The 24,138-nt window shown below is 47.2% G+C and overlaps 1 protein-coding gene across 2 annotated transcripts in view; it reads right to left on the bottom strand.

The window, feature by feature from the left end:
• Window positions 1-24,138, bottom strand: part of Ddr (discoidin domain-containing receptor 2) — a 199,148-nt gene that overhangs the window by 55,559 nt on the left and 119,451 nt on the right. For both annotated transcript variants that reach the window (XM_075692122.1, XM_075692131.1), the window contains exon 3: window positions 4,111-4,216. In XM_075692122.1, coding sequence (XP_075548237.1) covers window positions 4,111-4,216 — 106 coding nt within the window. The remainder of the gene's footprint in view (window positions 1-4,110; window positions 4,217-24,138) is intronic.

Raw genomic sequence — 24,138 nt, 5'->3', positions numbered from 1 at the left:
GTGCACGCGTGTGGAACGCTCTCCTCGAACCCACTTCCACGCGCCTCCTCTTTTCTTTTTTTTTTTTTTTTATGTTGTCTCACTCCTCGCGCGCCATCGAGGAGAGGATTTGAGTTTGAAGGCGGCTCATACACGTTGTCCGCGCGTGAGAAGCGCGACTCTGCCTCCCCGGTGATTGCAGAGGAGCTGGCGCTCGCATCTTCAGAAATTAATGACGTGCGCCCTCGTCGGCGAACGGCGACCGGAGAACGTGTGTCGTCAAGGTACACGGCTTGCCCCAGGGCCGCGCGTGTGCGTGCCGCGATAAAGGCCGCAAAGAGCGGAGGGGGAGCGCACGGGTGGCGTGCGCGCTACTCTTCTCCTGCGGGACATCAGCGCATGCGGAAACACTTCGAACCGCGAGACGCAGCAAGTACTTTAACTTTGAAGAACAACATTTTTTTTTCCTCCGCGTTTACGCCAGGGACCAGCCTATATCAAGGCGTGTATTCTGGATAAATGTCGTTCCCTGACCGAAACGTACAAGTAAATTTGCTGCGTTTTTCAACGTGGACTTGCGGAAATGCCGATAGAAAGAAAATGCGAAGAACCCTTCTTTCAGGATATTAAAAATAACAGTCAATTGCAGCTCTTATACCTGTCCCTACTCGAGAAGAAAGAAACCAAGGGGCGTTTCTTTTTTTTTTTTTTTAGTCACAATCATATGAAATCAACAGAGAAAATATTGAGGGTGTGGGTTGGGGCTGCCAGCGGCGGCAAGTTGTCTTTTCGTTCACTTTCATTTCTCTTTGCCTTATCATTTCTACACTCCAATTAAAACAATAACTATTTTATCCTGCGCTATCGCTGGCTTCACATATACATTGCAGCACGGCATTTACGGCGGTGGGCGTTAAAGATATATTATAATTAACTAAATTATTTCTTTAATTAGATAATTAACAATTCTATAGCAGACGTTGTACGTGCGAAATTGGGGTTAGCGAGACAGAAAGCAAGTCAATTCGTTAGACGTCTTGTGTCTATAGCACCAATTTAAATAAATGCGTCTTAAAAACCCGCGCCACAGCGCATTGCTGTTTTAGTTAACACTTATTAGAACTTCGCAGAGTTGAAAAGTGTTAACTGGAGCGGCCATGTATCCAGTAGCACAGTTTGAGAGACACTTGGCAGAGAATGGCTGGCTAGCTTCAATTTTGCAATATAAACGTGTCCTCTAAACTTGTTAATTAAACTTTTTTTCAATAATTGTTGTTACAAGTTCGTAAGTTTCGTTGCCACATATATCGCAACGCTCGCCGCCGCGGTAAACGCCTTGCAAAAAAAAAAAAAAGTTGTCGAAAACTCTGCCTTACTCTGCGATTTACAGTATTAATTCCAAACACCCGGTATATATAAAGCGCTACACAACACAACAAAAATGAAAAGAAAAAATAGACTCGAAAAAAGGCCAGCTTTATGTGACCTAGTGGAACTAAACTAACTTGGCGTCGCAATGTCGGCAAAGTTATTTCGAAGCGTTTGAAAAAGACAGGATAAAAATAAATAAAGTGCTACATTCTTCGGCAGATTTTGCCCATCTATAGTTCGACGCGTATACTTTGTTATATGCCCTGAATGGAAGCCGAAAGTTGTACCATCTATACGCACATGGAAAGCAATTACAGCAGTTCTCCCTGCGCGGATTGGAGAGCGTTCTTGACGCATTCGGTGTTATTGATAGCGCTTTCAATCTTCATACTGGAGATCGAAAATGCACCTTCTCTCACGTCAGACGCTTGCAAGAATAAATAACCCAGTTTCCGACGTTATGAACGAGAAGCCGCTTTTACTCCTAAAGAAAGAAAAGATGCTCAATCACCAAGGCACTATCATATAGGGAAAAGACGAAATTTAATAACTTGTACGCGAAATGTTGCAATAAATTTTTAAGAATCGTACATGCTGTGAACATTTTAAGTTTGCTGCAACTTGCGGTGGTTTGCCTTCGCACGCTTTACAAGCGGTTTAAGCCAGTAAAAAAAAAATTATGGGGTTTTACGTGCCAGAACCACTCTCTGATTATGAGGCACAGCGAAGTGGAGGACCCCAGAAATTTCGACCACCTCGGGTTCTTTAACGTGCACCTAAATCTAATTTCACGGGTGTTTCCGCCCCCATCGAAATGCGGCCGCCGTGGCCGGGATTCGATCCCGCGACCTCGTGCTCAGCCGCCCAACACCACAGCCATTGAGCAACCACGGCGGCTTAAGCCAGCAGAAAAGTACATTCCCTTGACAACATGTCTGGTCCACTAGATTTCTTCGACACATTCCTTCGAAAATAATTATTTCGCATACTCGGCGCGCCATTTGCAAAAAACACACACTGCAAACACAGACCTACTTACGACCGGCTTTCGATACACGAGACATGAAATTCTGAGGTATACGGTCGGTCTGGGCGGATAATTGGAGTCGAGTCTGAGCAAACTTGCCAGCTCTCTCAAACCCGCTCTTCGTAAAGTATACTTGACGAAGTAAGCATTGACTTCATTTGAGAAGCGGGCAGCACTGGACTTGATTAGGCTGCATGCTCTGGAATTAGGGACAATAATAGTGGAGCTTGGCTGCTCTAGCATCATGTAGAGGACTGATCGGAAATTTACAGGATCACGTAGCCGGTGATGCAAGACGGCATGAGCGGCCAATAAGCTGACCGAGTCGAAATCCCGGTGAAAAGAGAATTGGCCAACGGCGGCCATCGAATCGGCGAACTGACGCTCGTCTTATCGACGAGTCTAAGTGCCGCTCCTTGTATAACTAACTGCTGGGCAATGGCCCCAAAGAACACGCCGCTTCAGGAGCAGACTTTTTAGCTATAATACTGAGTTTCATTATGTCGCACCAAGAGAGCATTTACGGAACAACTAGGCTGCTTCGACACGCGCTGCCACAACGTGCTGAAAAAAAATGATTCGTGTGCATCGGCGTCGCCGTCGCTGGGAGGCGGCTCTCAAAAGTTCAGAGTTGGCAGGCCAGCTCTGGGCCGTCCGGCAAGCCAAAGATGCCGCCCGAGTCCAAGGACTTCGAGCCGCCATCTGAGGCCACTACAACGAAACTACCGGACCATTCATTATTAAAGTTTCTTCTCTCTCTCTTGAACTGTGTGTAAAGTTATAAAAACAAAAATTATTTTTGTCTGTGCAGCACTGCCTCCAAATTTAGGCACTTTTCATAAACTTGTATTTCAAACTCCGCAAATAATTTGGAACGGATTTGCGGCCATGAAAGACAGTATACCAATCATGTGAGACGTCAAGATGGGCGGGTAAGGTCTATTTCCACGGGACCGTGTGTTTCTTTTCTTTTTTTCCTTTTTTTTAATAGTTGCCTCTGCGAATAGTCGCGAAAAGCATAGGAATCGCGTCTGTTTCCCGTTTGCATCCACTCGGGCGCTGGTAGTTCACGACCTTCTATTAACTACTATTGAACTTCTATTACGATGGCGACCATGGTGATTTATTACGTAATCGTATGAAGCGTGCCGCAATACCAGAAAAAAAATGTACCACAGACGAATTCTACCAAAAAAAAAAATGAAAGCTGCAGACCGTCCGTTTTGCGCGTGTGTGCGCGTGCGTGCGCTTACATGTTTACTTTCAAAAAAGACTAGTGCACATTGGAAATTAGGAAATACTGCGTATCTGGCAGGCGCTCGCGGTCCAATATGCGAGTAGCGCTGTCCGTCGTTATTCTCGCTTTGCGGAGACACTGGACGCGAACGCGAAAGTTCATTAACAGCGTAATCACGTTAATCACATAAATTTTGTTAGGAAAAATTAAACGCCACAGCACACTGCAGCGTCAAAGTAAACTAAAATTTAAAAAAAAAATGGTCCCTGAATGTCGCCAGTAAAATCGGAGCACTCCATGCCGTTTACCAGACGTGTCGTTTACAATAAGAATATTGTACAGTCGAGGGATGGTAAACGGCACGGAGTGACGTTTGCCTTCCATCGACAACTGTATTCGACTATTTTTTATTGTTTGTTTGCTTTTTTTCGCTGCCGGAATGCGGCCTTCGGGACACATTTATGCTCACCAGAAGACTACCGCACGCGTGGCTTACCTGGCGAACTGCGGTCCAACACTGGCGGCATTGTGAGTGGAGCTGGCCGAGATGTCTTCGTCCTTGATTTCGCCGCTGGTCATGCCCAGCGTTTGGTTGCATGAACCTGCGCAGACGAAAGACGAGGAATACCTGCTTGAAGTTCGAGCAGAACGTTGAGGTGAAAATTACAGCGAAGCAACTTCCAAACTCCATCGAAAATGACATGCTAATAAAATCAGAGTGCTCTAAAAGGGCTGAGCATTAAAACTATGTTAACAAGCTATCTTTCTTCGTTTTTTGAAAGCAGTTTTTCTTTCTTTATGTCTATCTTTTTTTTATTATTCCTCTCTTTCTTACCTTATGCATGGTAACTTGATTACTGTATCCTTTACTGTTAGCCTGACGCATTCGCTACCATCACTTAGTACTGCCATTCGCGTATACTATAGCTACAAAGCTTTCCCTTGTGCTTAGTTCCTTTCTCTTTTCTCCTATTTGTTGGCCTATGTTCTGCAACCGCTGGTGCTTTTGTAGCCAAGCCTCTACTGCTCTTTTATACCCATTATGCCCTTATCAAATTAAGAGTAGCAAGCCAAATACTTTTTCTCTTTACCTTCTTTTCTTAATTTTTCTATCGCTTCTTCTTTTTTTTTTTTACCTTTCTATGCGAAACACGAAGCGGTTCATTTAGAATCATTTAAAGGATCTCTAATTTATAATGGTGCCGTTGCCCTCATTGATAGGGCATGCACAACAGTAGTCATTCCCTCAGTAGTTCTATTCCCCCCCCCCCTTTTTCTTTATTTTAGCCGAAGAGAAAATGAGTTAGAGCACAACGGTATAGAACGATAATGTGTGATGACAAGCTATGCGAGCGTCATAATCCTGTATGATGAATACAAATGGGCAGACGCCTTGAGCAAGCACAGCAGCTACGTAATGAAATCTTTTCCGAGCATTCACACGAAGGACAGGCAGTGTAGCCCAAAACCGACGAATCTGTAATAACTGAACACGTTGATCTGCCCCATTTCGAAGGGAAACTCCATCAACAGATCTTCTCCGAATCAAATATGCGACGCCAGTCTCTGTTTACGCTTATTACAATCCTTCGCAGAGGCACTCTGGCGGGCTATGACACGCAGAAAACGCCACCAAGGCGTCCGACGTTATACTCCCGCAAGCACCCGCGCGTCTTGCCGAGAAGCCAACGCACTCGCAATCGCACTTCCGAAAAAACACTCGCAGGCGGCGTTAAGAAGAAAAGCTGGGAACAAACTCAAAGGCGGGAAGAGGGGAGGGGGGGGAGGATCGGAGGGAGAATTGTGGCGCACTGTCCCACGAGCAGCAACGGTGGCCGGCACACTAATGTAGCGCATTCCGCGCTTTATGGAGAAGCAAGTGTCGGAGTGCCGCCGAGTTTCGTCTGTGCTGGCGCAAGAGCGCCAGCAGTTGCTGCCACCGCCGCCGCCACCGCGGCTTCAAAAGACTTCTGCTGCTTTGGGCAGCCGTCGCCTGCCACAGAGGCGCAAACCGTTGCCCGGTGGATGGACGGATAGGCGGAGGGGCGCAGCTGGGCGACGCGGGCATTCCCAGCATGCCAGCGGACTCTATCTGCAAAACGTGCCCAAAACATTTTTGGAAGCCGCCGCTCAAGGAATTTGAGCAGCCGCCGAGTTCTGCTCGCCGATTCGCCCGCCAGTTCTCTTGCCTGCCATGCTCCTTTTTCGCGTGCTTGTTTCTTCACTCCCGTACTCTTCCCTTCCGGGGCAGGGGGGGGGGGGGGGGAGGGGTTGCAGCAGGAACAGCAGCAGCCGCAGTAGCGGCGCGATGCGAGCGCATCATTTGTCGGCGAGTTCAACTCCCGGGCGCGTCGCACACGCGTCATCTCCGTGCGCGCGCATTGTTCGCCCGAGTCGGATTCCGGCCCCGGGCTGAAGGACGGCACTCCTGCTGCTCTCTGGCTTTCTCTCCGCGATGCTCATAGCGTCCTTTCGCGCTTCCCGCTTGCCGCCAGCGCTTACACAGAAGTACGTGAGATGTTCTTTTGCGCGTTCGTTCGGAGACGCAAACAGCGCGGTGAGAGCCGTAGGTGAGGGAGTCGGTTTTCGTATTGTATGCCCTACGCGTTCTACCGAGATGTTGAGTGAGGATAATCGTAATTATTCTTCTCGGGACAGTAGTCAAGGTCCCTGGCTCGCTTTTCTGGCGCGCCACTGCACCTTTCACCTAGCAAGTGCAGTCTGCGTCTAAAGTTTATGGAACGCAGGACTTGTGGAAATGTTCAATTTCCGAGCAGACTAACCGCAGCAAGCAAAGCAGTACAAGGCTATGTTGTTGACATATGCTACAGGATATGCACGAAATCCGACTACCGGGCTGCGTCACATCTGTGAAAATATTCAGTTCTATTTATTTTTTTCTCAGACTGCGCGCTCCAAAAGCCTTTTACGCTGACTGTACTTGTATTGTCAGCATAAATCAAAACGCGAACAAAAAATAACTGATGAAACGCTACTTCCCCGTAATTAGATGGATATGCGACTTTCAATCGCTCTGCCGCTGGTTTCTACGCATGGATAAGTCCAGAGTGCACCTTTCGGTATCTGAATTAAGCCACTAGTTGCAAATTCAGGGGAAGTTTGGAGCGTAACAACGCATTCGAGTCATTTTAGACCGATGCGCGTTTGAAATTGTGCTGACAGAACAGTTTTAAGGCGATACTTTTCCAAAGCCGTGTTTACAATGTTCGTAGAATATCGAATAACACGTAATAAATATTTATACATTTTGCTGTGACTGAGAAGCGTTGCGTCAGAGAATGAATAAGTGGTTGCAAGCTTTAGCTACGTTTTTCAAGAATCTACACAGTACTGGTATGATGATAGGTACTATCACGCACGATAGGTACTATAGGTGCGCACGATAGGTACTATATAGGGAATGTGACCCTCGGATACGTACACCGGCATCGTGCAGGAAGACGCGCGTTTCTTTATTCGAGCATCCCGATAACTAAGCGCTACTGAAGTGCTACGTTGGCTGCATGCCACCTCTGTCAAAAAGTCGTCAAGGTGCGGCAGATGCCTTTACAGAGAACGGCACTGTTGTTCGACGCCTTTAACTCAAGTAAGCGCTACGCGAAGGTGTACAGGCTGCCTGCCGGTTTCTAAGAACGTGTTCTACCTGGCGCCTATACGGTCTAATGAGTGTTTCACATGCTCCGATTCAGCAGCGAGAGGCCCTGGCTACATGTACATGTACTGAATATGGCAAATCAGTTCTGCGGAAGCTCTCAAGGTGGAGGAAATTGCACGAAAGGGAAAAATTCACTTCCATCCGAATTGTAGCGTACATGCACTATATCGTGTACAAATATAACGCACGCAGGTTAAGCTTAAATGTAATGCGTTCTTGGTTTTCCGCCGCTCTATACATACCACGATATGTTTATGACGACATGAACGCTTAATTTGGCGCCAAACCTAACTTTGGCGAGTGGGTACGTAGCGGGGCTAAACGTACTCTGGGGTGATCACTCGCAGCAGCTGTTCTGCCTCCTATTTTCCAGTTCGCCTTTCATTTGCCCATGAATGGACCCTTTAGTACCCAGGAAAGGAGGCTGTGGGGCCCAGCGTTGTTGGAATGGTATATAGCAGTGTGCGCGTTATGCGGAGATTTTTCTTTCGACTTCCACCGGTGGCAACTTGTAAGAATATCAAGATCGTGCAAAACTTAACTCTTCTCTATAATTATACCAGACATTTCAGTGTCGTTTGGATTTGTGTTGATTGGATGAACAACCGATCCTTTCCATTCTCCAGATATCTTTTTTTACATCATTATTGTTAAAAACGGACAACGTCATCAGGAAAATAAGGGCTGCATTGTGGTGGGTATTGCTGGAGCATGCACTTGAAGAGCAAGGCTACTACTATTTGCCTGAAGTCCGGAAACGCCTTTGCGCTATAATGTACCTTACAGATCCCACCTCAATCCTCTTCTCAAAGAGCCCACTCGCTGTTATGCAAATTTCCGTGCCTCACTATTAAGAACTCTTACTCACATAGCACCCCCGTCTGTTTACTTACCCTGTTCCCTTTATTTACCGCAGACATTTACTCTAAACCTGGTCTGCAACGTTGTGAATCTGCTCACTTTCCCAGTTCGGGCACAAAGGAGCCGTCCGAGAAAGATTAGGTTCGAGCAACTCGATGACCCGCCCTGGACAGTCCAGGCTGCTGGAGCCTTCAGTGAGGTAGCGAAACAACGTCCCGGACAGATACTAACGAGCTTCCTCGCCGCAGATCCGCGCTGCTTGGCCACACAGACACGACCAAACAAATCCTAACGAATCGCTGGATACAAGGTTCGCGCTAGTCTCTCGTCTCCTATATGTATAGCCATCGCTTCCCTCCCACGCAGCTCGGCGCTAGCGTTCGCCCCCTCATCATTTCGTCGTTCCTCGCGGCGGTGATAGGCGATTTCTACCCGTCCTTCGCCATTGCCGCAAAGACGCTGCGGCAGAGAACAACAGCGTCTCAGCAACGAACACCCCTCAGCAAACGAACGCGGCAGCGCAGCGTCGACGCAGAAATGCAGGAGGGGTGAAGGAGCGGGCTGGGATAGCAAAGTGCGCAAGCATGCTAGCGCGCGCGCTCCCGTTTTCGCCTTATCTGTGGGACATCGCCAGATGTTGGCGTACACACGGCGGGCTTTGGAAGCGAGATCAGTCGGACCGGGCCCGCGGGTCTCCTCGCCCTCTCTCGCGTTGTGCGCGGATTGCGCATACGCGGGAAAAGCGAAGAGCCGCGCCGCTGCTGATGCGGCTCCTCCGCCGAGATGGGCCGAGGACAGCAGCGAGGGGAGCGAGAGAAAGACGCCGAGACCGCAGAGGTGGAGCGGGCTCCTTCGCATCCAAGGAGTAGAATCGGTCGGGAAGCTTCGGAGACAATGGTGGAAGCCGCTCGAGAGTGCGGCGAGGGAAATAACGCGGGGGTAAACGAATGGCGCCCCGCCTCGCACCCGCAAGAACAAAGGAAAAGGGAGCAGTGTGCGGCACCGACCGCCAGGTAATTGGGGAGTTGCATGCCCTCGCCCATCAATCTATTTCTGCTGATTTGTGCCGCCGGAAAAGTTTGTGCACGGGAGAAGAGAACGGTTCGGGTGATGCCCATAAATCATGCGGTGAGAATCGCAACAGAAGGTTTTCGTGGCCGACGCGTGAATGGCACGCGGGCCGCTGTGGAGCGCGTGCGCGACCGACGGGGGCGGCGCGCCAGAAGGAATCGGCCGGGCTTCGATGAAGGAAAGAAGAAGCGGAATCCAAGCGCGTACGCTTTTTCTGTTACCGATTCTTCGTCGCCTCGCTTCGCGCCGCTTCTCTTGACACGATATTACGCGTTTTCTTTTTCGCACCCGCCTGATCTTCCCCCGTGCATTTTCGCGCTGCGAGCGGGTTGCGTCTTGGGGCCGGAGCTCCCACACGCATCGTTCTCAGCTTCCATTACGTTGTACTTATTTTTTTTTTTTATTTCACTCGAGACCCACCTCTGTACTTGTCATATTTTTTATGGTTCTTTCTGAGCTGCGAAACTGCACTTACAATTTTATTCTGAAACGATCTCGTGCAACGAGTCCGTTTTGGACCAAGGACAGGCCAAGACATAAATAAATTTTTGTATGACAGAAAAAAAAACATAGATCTTCAGGTGCTGGGCGCGAGGCATGTGGGCCCTATCGGAAGAAGAAATGAAATACTACTTGATGGAAGCGATGCTCAAAATGATGGGTTTTACTTGGGTACGCTCGTGACCAACAGAACTAAGAAGACAAGAGAAACAGAACTGAAAAGGGAAAACCTCTGAGAGACACATCTTTTGCGGCAGCTGGGATAAATATTGCGTGACTCTTACAACATGTTTTTTATTTTTCTCTATCATTTTTATGTCCCGCAAGCTCAGAGTGCGCGGAGAAAAATATAAACACGAATGGAAAGAAGGATTTATGTATAACACGTTCTCGAAGAACTCGCGAAATTATACATATATAGCGCTCAGCAGCCTCCTCTGTTAGAAGCATCTTGTAATCCCGGCTGACAAGATTTCATGCACCGTAACACTGTCTTGTAAAATACTTTGCACAAACGGCATTAGCGATAACTTCTGTGGACGATCGTGGTTGCTTGCAGGAGCACGCTGTCTTTCCTTCCAAGTTTAGCTTCCCTTTAGCCTAGTGAGGGGCAGCAAACCAAATTGTCTCTTCTGGTTTACTTCCCCGCCTTTCTCATTTTTTTTTCTCTCTTGTCTTCATAGATAGTTTTCACTTGACGTCACGGACGCAGTTTGTCAGTGTCATTGTGCCCGAACATGGCGGCCACCGATGAAGTAAGCGCACAATGTTCACTGCTGCGGATAGCCTGCCGTACTCGCTGGCCTGCACAAGGTCCCAGCACGACGTCGACGCCAGCACGAGGTCGACGCCTGACATCGATCGGAACGCATCCTGTCGTGCTCTCGATCTTCTCACCGTGCTAGTATCGCATCTCGACGGCCACGATGATGTCAATGCAAAGAAGCTATACTCTGCAGTGATACAGCGGCGTGCTGAATGGATAACGAGAAATCAGTGCTTATGCGTAAACGCTGGAGCGCGAAGGGCGAATGTCGAGTCCGGGACGATCGTACAGGAGAAAGGTAAATAGAGAGCATTTCGTTGCAGGAGGCCCGGAGCTACGAATAGTTAGTGCACCTTTCCTTCTCTCTTAGGATTGGAAACACTCTAGATATTCGAGGACACGGAGCTCAACATTTACGCAAGGCCAGAACGCGACCGTCAGGTCGAAGAATGAAAACCTCAGGCGTCTACGTTATAATAAATCGAGACGCTAAAGTGCGACGCACAGAAATCAAATTTCTCGCGAAAGTGACGTGAAGTCATATAGTATTTTGCCTATGGTTTAACTGCTGCAGATCAGCGAGTCATCCTCTCTAAATCTTAGTTAAGGCGCAGGACACAAGCCAACAGAGACAGGAAGGCGAATGTAAAATTCACAGAATTGTTCCGGATTTTCCACGAGGCAATCATTATGCACGCGGGAGAACTAAATGTAGTATCTGAGTTTTTGTATGTCTCTGCAGCACTACAGCGAGCCATTGCGCGAAAGCATGCTCACCTTTGCATGAAGCGCACCGTGCCGTTTTCAACTTTTCTAGAATTAAAAATAATAAAAAAAGAATAAACAATCTGGATCCGCATTCAGAAGAATTCGTTCATGCATTAAGTGTTTCTTCAAATGGCCGGTATTCTTGCGCCCACTCACTTGTGCCAGCGATTAGAGCGATGACAAAACAAGCATTGTAGCGATGGCCAATCTCAGAAAGTACTTACAAAAAAGTTTCGTAAATGCTAGGGCCACTGAACCCTTTAAGCAGTTCTCTGGAGAAGTCAGGGTAAAAAGCACAAAAACAGTTTAACGTAACGCCGTCCAAAAGAAAAAAATACTGAAGAGATGAGGGTGGGCGCACGATCACTTTTTGGCACACTACAGTACTTCTCGCTCAGCAGTGCTTTGTTGAAAGATGCCAAGATGCAAGCCAGTCACAGCAATACACACGACGTGCCTCTTGTAACTCGCCCATCTATGAAATCTTCCTTGAGTGGCAATTTGGTTTACTCCACAAGTTTCCTTCATCCTCGGTAATATAGCTCTTTGCGCAAAAATAAAAAAAAATATAGAGAAAAGGAAAGGAACTCGGTGCTGTATGCAAAGAAATAACCTTGATGGGGGCACCCGACGTTGGCTGAGGAGACCGCATGAACGAAGGAAATTGGCAAAACTTTCACCACCTCGCAAAAGCAAAGTCGACTCGAATATGACGAGCCTGCACGCTATGAGACGCGCTGTATACGCTACTAACAAAACTCGTAAACTGCAGCGCTCGTTCAGTCGCAATGCTCATGTTCTTTGTCTGTCTCTCTTTTTCTTACTTCGTTTTCTGAGGCTAACCTCAACGCGGCGCTTTCAGAGGCAGTCACCGGAGCTAGTGCCGGGAAGATTTGCCTATCAGCGTGCGCGAGCACATTGGAACAAGCCAAAACAAGTGAGTACTGAGAAAGGTCTTCTTTTTCGTTTCTCTCTCTCTCTCTCTCTCTCTCTCTTTTCTTTTTTTTTTTCAGAAGGCAATATGGTCCGATTGAGAGTCGATCCCGTAAGCATACAATGACTATGGAGCTACCGGTTACGTCAAGATTTTGTTCGGTGCTGCAGCAAACAAACCTAAAATGAATACGACTTGAAAGGTTGTGCGTATGCTTATACGACCTTGCACAATAATCTGCAGAACAGTGTTGAAATTGCTTGATCAGTTATAAGAGCACTTGCTCGGGAATCGAATGTAAAATACATCGTTAATGCTATGCGTACACCAGGTAGAGCTGAACCTTACCTAAGCAAGCAATCAGCATTGCCGGCCCATGTACTCAAAGCATCTAGGAAATGTTTTTGAATATTCAGGCGTCAGAATAACTTGCTTCATTTGCAAACAGACCATTCTAAAGAGCGGCGGCTTCTCCGAATTTCAAGTGGCCTCATAATACAGCTCATATATGTCGGGCTCAAGGGCGAGAAGCAGTGAGAGCAGCTTAATTTCTGGCTGCTCATAAACTCCAGAGAGTTCCTGCTCAGCAGTTTGGCTTTTCCGCACGTGACATTGCGATCCAAAAAAGCCCCCTAACCGACAAAATATGACACACAATATTTCAATGCGCTGGTCGATAGTGTCTATACTATCCGCAAACTGTTTGAAGTCTCCCTTGCCCACACGTTACTCAATGCTACGCGGTGCCAAATAAGATAGAAAAGTAGTTCATAAAAACAAGCGAGATCTGAAGCGTGAGAAAATAAAAAGCGCGCGAGCATTTCTTGGGAAAAGTTCACACACGGTAAGCGCAGCAAGAGTTCCGGCTTGCGCAGTCTCAAGAAACTCGAAACGAAATTCTATTGATAATCTTCACGCGCATTTGTTCCACGCTGTAGTCTTATCAGCTTCGAGCAACGTGGAGTGATCAAAAAAAGGAAAAGAACATTGTCAAAGTACAACCTTCCGACAGCCGCGAACAGCAAAGTTCAGCGTCAGGCAAAAAAACCTCGCCGTCATGTTTGCTATAACTTCCCGCAAACACGATCCACGCACCGAGGCGGAAATGAGGCGCTAGCCTAACAAGGCGAATTGAGCGCACAAGCGAGAAGTTTACGCCGTTAGCGATAGATCCTCTTTTCGCCTACGACGGAGTCGCCGATTTTCCCTTTCCTTTTTTTTTTCCTCTCTCCTTACTTCCTCCCATTTTACACCAAGACAGGCGACTAAGCTGCGAAATGACACGGTTGAAGCCTCGGCTGGCAGGGGGCGATGACGCGCCCAAATCGCGCTAGACAAAGAGATCAGGGTCCCTGGGGAGGCAAAACAGCTCCGCCGCAACAAGCGCTGCTAACAGCGACAACGACAACAACAACAACAACAACAGAAGCAGAAGCAGCAGCAAGAGACAGAAGCACACCACTGCTGCTGCCCAGTTCCAAAGTCGGCGGCCTCATCCAAGACGCTTCCCGAGGGAGCGAAAGCGAGCGGCGGCTGCGAGGACTTGGCGCGAGAGCCGCTATTCACCCGACACGCCGCCAGCCGCGAGGCTTCTCTGGTATACACGCACCACGTTATCTTCCGCCTCCTTGGCGGATTCGACGCGCACATACTCGCGAAACTGCGCCAGAAAATCAGGGCCGCCTCCTTTATTTTTTTTTCTCGCGCTCAGCTCTCTCTTTCTTCGTTTCCTTGCTCACAGATACAAACAACCAATTTAACCAATCTGCAATCCCCTCCATCGCTCCCCCCCCCCCCACCCTTTTCTCCCTGTGTCTTCTTTTACTTCGCACTTGGCGTACGCTATGCGCCTGCTGTATATACGTGTGTTTATGCGCGTGCTTTCTTCCGGTAAGGATCGCGTTATACTGCGGCTATGATGGCCAACATGAGAAAGCGGAGCGGCGCACGGAAAAGGGGGCGGGCAGTATATGCCGAGGGGCGGAGGTCAGCGCTTCCTCGCGAACGAGAGCGTGTGCATGAGCGACTCGGCGGCAGTGCAGCTGCGGAGATACAGGCGAAAAAGGGGGAGGGGTTCAAACTTCGCACGTTCGAGTGCAGAAAGAATTTAAAGAAAGCGGGGGGGGGGGGGGGGGGGAAGAAGAAAGCAAAACGTAGATTTCTTTGCTTTTGGTTCTTAGCTCTGGAGCCGTCTATTCACGATGGGGGGTATGCAGAACGATGCCGCCGTCCGTACATCGATACCGCGAACGCCGCGCTATAGCGCTGCGGCCGCAGAGACCTCGCTCCCGGCGCCAGCGTCGAGCATAGGGCATTCGTTCGAGAGGCGCCTCTCGGAACGCCGAAATCCCTCCCGAGGGCGCCGCTTTTCCTTATAAATCCCCGAGCAAACGCTGTTGGCCCCCTCCTTTACGGCGCGTCGGAGGCGCAACCGTACAGCGGCGCCGCGTATAAGGCGCGCGCGCCCGCCTCCGTCAGTTCGTCGTCGTGTATACGCACTGCTCACAGAGCGGTGAGAGAGACTTTGGGAAGTCAATCGGCCCCTTCCGCATCGGCCTCTCGCCAAGGAGAGGGCTTCTTTTTACATCGTGCCTTCGCGAAAAGAGAAGAATAAAACGAAGGGGGCTCCCTGGCCAGGCGCGCATGGCGGAAGAGACTCGCGAGCTCGCGCAGGGATTTATGAGCCGCCCGCCGTAGCGGCTCGGAGGCATTCGCCGCTTCCCTAAAAGAGGTAAACTAGCGCAGCCTCCTCAGGGCGAGGCCGCCCATTTCTCGGCGCACTCGACTATCCTCACCTCGGTGTTGACTGGCCAGATCCGTGCGTGCCTTCGTGTATTTGCTTTTCGTTCATTTGTTGCTTACGGTGTTCCTTTTCTTTTTTCTTTTTTGCTCTCTTTCTTCTTCGGCACTGTTTTTGGCAGTAAGCGTCTTCCAAGCCACGCGATGGGTGATAGTATGTGCATATAAGAATGCTCGTTTTGGAGGCTCTTCTACTTGTTTCTGCCGCCGGTTGCTGTTGCTATTAGGGGCGCTCTCCATTGCAGTCCTGCGATTGAAAAACGAGCACCAGGGGAGAGCTCGCTCCTTAGGTTGGCCCGCGTCTGTTGTTCTGCGTGGCGAAATTTTTCCGTTGCTCTAATTTTTTCTTCCTTTTTGCCTTTTTCACCACGATAAACGAAAGATAAATAAATACTTGAAGTTGGAAGTTCCTCGCTGCTCACGGTTCTTCGCATGGACATTCATACTTTTGCAGCCATATACTGAGACAAAAAGGAAAATATGCATAGTATATGAGAAACTCACCACTGTGCCTCGATGGCTACGGTGTTCAGATGTAGGGCACATGGTCGCAGGATATTATTATTATTATTATTATTATTATTATTATTATTATTATTATTATTATTATTATTATTATTATTATTATTATTAAAGCAATAGAAAGCTCAGTTCTACTACTGCGACTAAAGTAGTGTTCCTTTAAGCCAAACTTGTTTGACACGAAATCCTGTAAAAGATGTTTCACGGCCCACCACGGTGAAATTGCCTGCCTCTGCGTCGCGTCTTTCTACACAGCGTGCACATATCCAGAGGGAATTTCTAGGATTTCCATCTACGCTGCATACATGCGGCACAAGCAACGAGCAGGAATGTGTCTCTGCTTATGCGCATTGCCTGGCCGTAAACTTTTTGAAGATTTGCGAAAACAGAGAGAGGGGGAGAGGTGAAAAACACCAAAACTCGAGCATATATCTTGATAGAAGCATTTCTAGGCCGCGCATAATTGCTATTTATGAGGGCCGGAAAAAGAAGCAGGGGCTGAACATCACAACAACAACAACAACAAAAAAAATAAGAAACTGTAAGAAACGAAGTCAGCGTGCCAGCTTTCTTTATTTTTTTTTCTCTCTCTCTGTCTGTGTAGCACGACCGTGCCCTTGCGTGCGTCGCTGTCTGAGCACGACGACGCGCCATGTTGCCCCAGAGTCACGAACGGAAGTATCTTTATTCAATTCACCTTCCGCGCCGCTTGTTACCCAGTTCCCTCCTAGGAGCAGACTGCAAACTGCGCGAGCGATATTTGCCCAACGCACCCACTCCCTTTCTTGCTTTTCTGTTTTTCTCTCTTTTTTTTACAACCCGCCTCCTTCTTACTACCAAAGTGGGTGGCTCTGCCATTTTGCCTGGCAGTTGCTCCGGATTTCCGATGCCGAAACGTGTCTCGATCTCTTATTTTCTGAGTCATTGAGAATGTGCGGCGGTGGGGTGGAGCTCGGAATCCAGGAGCCCGAATAACACGTTTTAATGATGTCGCGCCAAGCAAAAATGAAATGCCGCTGGCGCGTCGTACGCTGCTGGCGCCTCGCTGCTGGCGTACGCTGCTGGAGCATCGCTCTTTCGCTACTTGCGTGCATTGAGCGGAAACGCGTGTGCATACTATTCAGTTTTTCTTTTCTGTTTTAGCTGCATGCAGGCTAGAGCGAACTGTGGTTAAGCACTGCTTAGGTAAAAATGGCGACGTTTGTAAAACAAATATAAAAACATAGAAGGATATACGAAAACCTGCTTCACCGGCTGCCCTTACGCGATTCAAATATTTGTTCACTTGTGGCAATGCTAGTGTGATAGTGCGGTTTAACAAACAAAGAAAGCATACAGGTGGTGCATTTCTTCGGTACGGAAAGAACCCACTCACGTACAGAATACCTTAGAGGTGCGTAAGACACCAGGGCCGTATTCACAAAAAACCTCTTACGCTAGAGTAGCTCGTAAGAGCAAATTCCAACCAATCATGATGGTGGGCAAGTAATTAGCCAAGACGGCTGGCCAATTGGAAAGGCCACTTACGAATGAAAAGCTTTGTCAATTTGGCCCTGCAGGAACCGTATTCACAAAAAAAAATATTTTGCACTAGAACCGCTCGTAAGAAAAAGTGCCAGCCAATCACGATGTCCGACGTAATTACATCTATTCCCGTTCAACTTACTCCAAGCGCCACTGAAATCAACCCAAGCACCATTGAATATATTACAAACTCCAGCCGTATTAATCTAAATACCTGTGAATATAAGCCAAGCATAACGCACTTGAAGAACCTTTGAATTTCAAAGCAACTGAAGTTTTCTGAAAATGTGAGGGGTTTATGTTTTAATTCCAAATAAAAGCGCGAAGTGCAGCACCAATAGCGTTCCTACCACGTGACTAATGACAACATTTGGACACTTTTCTCTTTTGTGTTTTGAGAGCAACTCAAAATACAGAAATTCTTACACACAACTGTGAGGAAATGTCAGCATTGGATGGTTAAGAAAGTGACGCAGGTACCGTGTCATCATGTGTATCAACCGAAACACCAGTGAGTGACTCAATGGTGACACTGTTAAGCCTTGGTCACTTGTGAATATGATTCGCTTTTTCTACTGCCGTTCTCGGTAGCCGTCAATCGAATAGTTCAACATTGACATCATTCAAATTCTCATGAAGCTAGCAATTAACTGCACGGTATACTTAACTGATAGGGCCTAGTCACTAGTTAGCCCAAGTCACTTATTATGCTCAGTTCAGTGCTATCCCTGTTTTAAATACTATAATGTCATGGATGTCAAATGAAATGTCATAAAATGAGAGATTCAACCACGCCTGTTAGGAACAGGTGTGCTTTAACTATTTATTATGAATCGCCTACTTTATCTGAAAATGACAGCTTCCATTCCTGCATGTTGTCATTGGTATCAATGAAACTGGCATAGAATGAGCATCTTTGCTATTGTTGCCAAATTATACCGCCGAGTCATTAGTGATCACTAGTGATGCGCTCGGTTTGGTGCTTTCCTACTTTAACGCAGCATAGTGTGGTGGATATCAAATGCAAAGTCATTTAACCGGCGATTAAATTATGGTAATTCAATGACGCTGGGATTGAGTCACTAGTGATCATGAATCACTATCTTAATAATGACATTGTAACTTTCATTCATGGATGTCGTCATTGGTATCAATCAAACTGTCATAAAATGAACATTTTTGGTATCAGAAATTATTGAATATTAGCACCGAGTCATTAGGGATAACTAGATATGTGCTCAGTCCGACATACTTGTACTTTTATGCAGCATAGCATCATGGATGTGAAATAAAATCTCGTTTAAAGAGCAATTCAATTATGGTAACTAGGAGGTGTTAGGGTGAAGCCACTAGTGATCACGGATTACATTGTTTTACATTACAGTGGTAGGCATCATTCGGGCACATCGTTATTGGTATATATCGAAATGTCATTAAATTAGCACTTTTTCTGCTACTAACACTAAATAACAATGCAGTTATTATTTATCACTATAGTGATAAATAGCTCAGTTCGGTGTTATTGTACTTTCATACCAGCATAGTCTTAGGAATCAAAAAGTTATTCAAACGGCGATTCAAGTTTAATAGTTACGAGGTGCTAGAAATGAGTCACTAGTGATCATGAATCACTCTGCATTATGAGTTAGCAATGGTAGCAGAAAAAAATGCTCATTCACTCACATTTTCAAAAATATCAGTGATGACGTGCATGAATGACGGCTACCACTGTCATACAGAACAAGGTGATCCTTGATCCCTAGTGACAATACCCTAGCATATCATAGTTATCATAATGGAATCGCTGATTGAAAGAGTTTTTATTTGACAGCCATGATGATATACTGCATAAATGTACAGGAACACCGGGCTGAGCGCATCACTAGTGATACCTAATGACTCAGCGTTATCATTTAACTAAAAATGATGCCGAAAATTCTAATTTGTTGACAATTGGATTGATACCAATGACGACACGCACGAATGAAGGCTACCACTGTCGTGTTGAAAGTTAGGGATTAATGATCACTATCGACTCAATCCCAGCGTCTTTGAATCATCATACTTGAATCTAAATAACTTTTCATTTGATATCCATGATGCTATGCTGCAAGAAAGTAGGAGAAAACCGAACCGAGCGCATCACTAGTGATAGCTAATGACTCGGCGCCATAATGTTGCGTAGATACCAAGAATGAATGCTCATTTTATGACAGTTCCAATGACACCATTGACGACATACACGAATGAAAGCTGCCACCCTCAGAGAAAATAAGGGATTCATAATCACTAGTGATTCAAGCCCACACCAGTTCCTAATAGTATGTTTGAATCACTCGTTTTGTGACATTTCATTTGATATTGAGGACATTATGATGTTTACAACAGCGAGAGCACTTAAATAAGTATAGTAAGTAATTTGTGACCCTTAGTGACTTGAAGCTGTCGTTTAGGTGTACCGTGCAGTGAACTGTGAATTTCATGAGCATTTGAATGGTGTCAATGAAGACGTGTTCGAATGAAGGCTACCTATAGCGGCAGCAGAAAAAGTGATTCGTATTCACTACTAACCAAGGTCAACCAGTGCCTAGTGATCATATATATATATATATATATATATATATATATATATATATATGGTGTCCCACGTTGCACTTCTATTGTGATTAAAAATAACCACCCATAATATGTTAGGAAAATTTTGGTTGCCGGGAAATTCGAATGTTCTGGAAGGACGTCGTGCTGTGCTTGGATTAAATTCGCTGGCGTTTGGATTACTTTGGCTTGCGTTTGCATTAAATACAGTGGTTTTCGGATTAGATTGGTTGGCGCTTGGATTAAACTGAGCGGGAAAACATGTAGAGGCGGTGGAGGCGTCCGGCCAATGGCAAGCGTCTCTCACGGAATAAATGTTCTGTGAATTCGGCTTCAGTTCTGTAGTTGTTTCTACAGAAAGCCAGGACTGAAACGAGCCTCGTGGTCAAGTGTTTGAAGCAAGACGAAAGAAATTGTCAATGTTCACGGTAGCTTGGAGATGTATTTCACGAAATACTCCGAAAATTGAAGCCACGTAAGTATGGACAAACGCGCGGTATTTCAAAACCAGAGTGAGGACAATATGTAACGATCCTCTTCTACGGCAATTCCTTCCCCGCTTCCGTCACTGGTGCGAGAGGCGCTGAGGTGACGTTTGGTCGGCCGTAAACGGCGGCTGATACAAAAATAATGTAGGATCGAACAAAAGGAGCCCTCGCATTTATACCGGCCCAGGTTTCGTGTGGGTGTGGAATGCGTCTCGCTATACAGGCTGAATTCCCTTCGGAAAGTATCAGTGACTATACAGACGTATCATGTGACATGAAGTTCTGCATTAATAAATACTGTCTGGCTCTTTATTATGCAGTTGACTGTAAACTGGGAGAGAGAGAAAGAGAGCATAAAAGGGAAAGTGAAAACTGTAAGCTGAAATCCATATTGTGATGGCGCGCAATTTCTCCCGTTGCACTCGGGCCATATTAATTAATCGAACTCGATAAGAAGAAAAAGAAAAAGAACACCAAGCCCGAGTGCCGCTGTGGGAAACGACCATGTTCCTTTTACAGTCTCTGTCGTAAATGTGACGGATTATTGCGCTGAAGCGAGCTTCCGTGCCAGATGAAAACACGGTGGCCATAATTCGTCCATTTACGACTCGCATAGGCGGCCGCCGAAAATTTCAGTTAGCGCGTCACACACGAGGAGAGCGGGAAGAAAAGGGGATCGCTTGAGGCCAAACAAAGAACAAACAAACAAGGGGGAGAGGGATCGAAACAAATCACTTTTACAAGCATCGACCTTGGTCGGGACTTATAGCCGCTTTCTTTCGGCCAGGTGGCGTGAAATAGGCTTCTTTTGTCGACTTGGCCCCTGGCAGGGGCTTAGGGGGCCGGGGCGCTCTTTTCTTTGCATCCAGCGCCGCTCCACGGGGTTAGAATAAGGCGGTGGCGGGGATCGGCCTGCGGTCGTAAAATGCCGGCTGTTTGCGGACACGCTTCCGAGCGAAGGGTATAGTCGACACCCGTTAATGCGACACTCGTTAATCGAATATTCGCACCGAGCGACCGAAACTCCCTTTCCCACCACGGTACCCTTCCCCCCCCCCCCCCCCCCATCGTTCCCATCTTCCTGCCCTAGTCCACACTTTATGACGGTGGCCGTGCCTCAGACAAAACGAACTCGCGCCTCGAGCGGAGCCGTAAACGTGACATTCGCCCGGAGAGACGGCGATGAAGCGCGAGGAAGCGACCAGCTCCTGAATGTCCCGTGTCGTGTCTCGAGCACGGACACCGGCAACGGCGAACCTCGTCACGCATGCTGGACACGGTTCTCGCCTTGTTTTCATTTCGCGCCCACGCATTCCAGTTTAGGCGTTAACCGCTTCGCGCCTATAGCCTTTTTTAAAAATTATTTCATTTACTTTCTTCAACGTTGTCGGCCACCTTCTCTGGAGAATATAGCGAAGCAGCCGCCAGCTGAGGTGCATTGCACCCGCCGCGGTGGCTTAGCGGCTGTGGCGTTGCGCAGCTAAGCCCGAGGCCGCGGGACCGAATCCCTGCCGCGGCATGCGCATTTCATTGGGGGCGAAATGCAAAAACGCCCGTGTCCCGTGCATTGAAGTGCACGTTAAAGATCACCTGGTGGTCAAAATTAATCCGGAGTCTCCCACTCACTACGGCGTGCCTAATAATCAAATCGAGGTTTTGGCACGTGATACCCCAGAAATTCATCCGGTGCATTGCAGAATTATCTTCGTTCCCCTTTGCAGTGCCTCCAGTTTTTTACCTGGTGACGTGCCGAGCACTGATTGGCGAGACTTTGCGAGAGCCGTGCAATAGGCGATGCTTCTGACAACAGTGAGATTCTACGATGAAGGCCACAAAATATATATATAAATGAGTTAGCGATGCGGGTGGACGTTCGCTGTGGGAATAAACTTTTTATTGGGGCACAGATTTTTTTTTTTTCGGTAGAACAGAAAAAAGGAGTAGCCGAGGTACTCTCTGCGTCACCTCTCCGCAGCAACTGATATATAACAGGGTTCTCAACGGAAACATTGATTTACTGGTCGATTAATTGACTGTTTGAATGACTAAGGGATTGCTTGATCGAACGATTGAGTTCGTTTGGTGTGGTGTTCCAAAACGACACAGGGGCTGGGAGACGCTGCAGCGGAGCGCTCTTCATTAATTTTGACGACTCGGTGTCGTTTAACGTGCGCCAGAATCTATGTATAAGGGCGTCTTCGCACTCCGCCTGCATCAAAATTAAACGGCCGCGTCACAGAGCAGAGACTGTGACCTCGCATTTGCTACTGGGGACTGGTATAGTCACAGAGCTACCACGACAGGTTAGTTGAAAGCTTTCTTTTAAAAGAAATGTTGATAAGTGATAATTGCAGCAATGCCCTTGCGCTTTCAGGAATTATCCTCTCCCTGGCCACATCTCGTTCCTGAGTGGAACACGAAAGAGTAAAGATTAGCGAAGACGCAGCTCCGTCTCAAATGCACTACATAGACCAGATGCATATTTTCCTTCAAGAGGAACCCTGCGAGGCATAGTTCCAAAAAGCATATATAACTGTGGTATGACATGGGTGTAGGTAACATGAGCAGACGTGACTTTCTCCTTTTTCGCTATCCGTTAGTTTGAACGACGTTTATAAGCAGGACATTTGTATTTAGACCGCAAGTATAATCGTTCGATGAAACTACCTCAAGACGGTTAGCGTAAATCCAGCCAGAAAGATAATTTGCTCTAATCACACTTTGGGGACGGCCGTCCTATTTTCCTTGCGTAAGCAGTGATCGTGCAGCGAAATATGCTCACGCTTTCCTGCGCGTTCATATGTTCATATAGCTCGCGGAGTGCTCCGAGGACGGTACACTACATTGTTCAGCCTCCAATGCTACCAAAATCAGGGCGTGCCACAAATTTCTCAATGCGTGGCCAAGGAACAGCTCTGTTCATGTGCTGTGCGCATAGAATATTGGACGTGAGAGGCCTGCGTCATCGTCGGTCAAAGAAAGACCCTCGTAAAGTTCCCCGTCGTCTGTCACAGTAATATTTTCCTTGCTACGACAGTATTGTTATTATCAATCACGTAAACACATATAACCATCATGAAGAGAGAAAGAGAAGCGGGCTAGCAGTTGTCTCCTAAAAGGGACACGGTGCCCACCCGCTTGAAGAGGAGAGAAAAGAAAAAGAGAGAAAAAGAATAGGATTGAGATAAAGAAAGAAAAAAAATGAAGAGGAAGGCTCAACACCACACAGGCATGCACAGAGTGCGAGCATTACATACGAAAGTCTATCACGTGGCTGACAAGAATTCTAGCACAGCTTTGTGAACCTCATATCGAGTTGAAGCACGACCTTTCGCAAACAAGAAATCATTAAGCGCAGCTTGAGCAAGATTAAGGTGCTGGAACTTGCTGAGCAGCACACAGCGTCCACTGTCGAAAATAGCGCACTCTAACAGTAAGTGTCCAAACATTTCGCTGCAGTGCCCACAAGGCGGGCACTAAGTGTCGTTGAAGGCAGATTGGACAAATATACAGGCAACGCCAGAAAAATGTTAACTGCTTAAACACGTTGAAAGAGAAGATACATTTAATTCCGAAAACTGGAGTAAAATTTGTTGGAAGCAACCGAGCTATTGTTTACCCCTTTCGCTTTATTCATTTCTGTTATTTTACTTTCCCTGAAGCATGTCGGCCGTATGAATTATTTGGTGAGCTTAAGTAAGAGACCGGACTATAACGGACCGTGCTGTTACTGCTATGCCAGCACGGTCACTGTGCACCGTGTACCTGGTAACAAGAATTGGAAAATGCGGAAACGAAGCTGTCTGATTGACGCGGGCATAAACAACAGGCAAGCTGTGACACCTGGGCCCACATTCATAAGCAAGTTTTTACGCTAGAAATTTTTTAACAGCAGATGTCAGCCAATGGGAATGTCGGACATAGTATGATTATAATCATACTGTGTCCGACATCGCCATTGGCTGACGTCAGTACACTGACGACAGCGGGCCAATAGCAAACAGTACTTACGAAGGGAA

The sequence above is a fragment of the Dermacentor variabilis genome, chromosome 1 (assembly GCF_050947875.1).
Source record: "Dermacentor variabilis isolate Ectoservices chromosome 1, ASM5094787v1, whole genome shotgun sequence".
In the NCBI taxonomy this organism is placed as follows: Eukaryota; Metazoa; Arthropoda; class Arachnida; order Ixodida; family Ixodidae; genus Dermacentor; species Dermacentor variabilis.
This window is presented reverse-complemented; position numbering and strand designations above follow the sequence as displayed.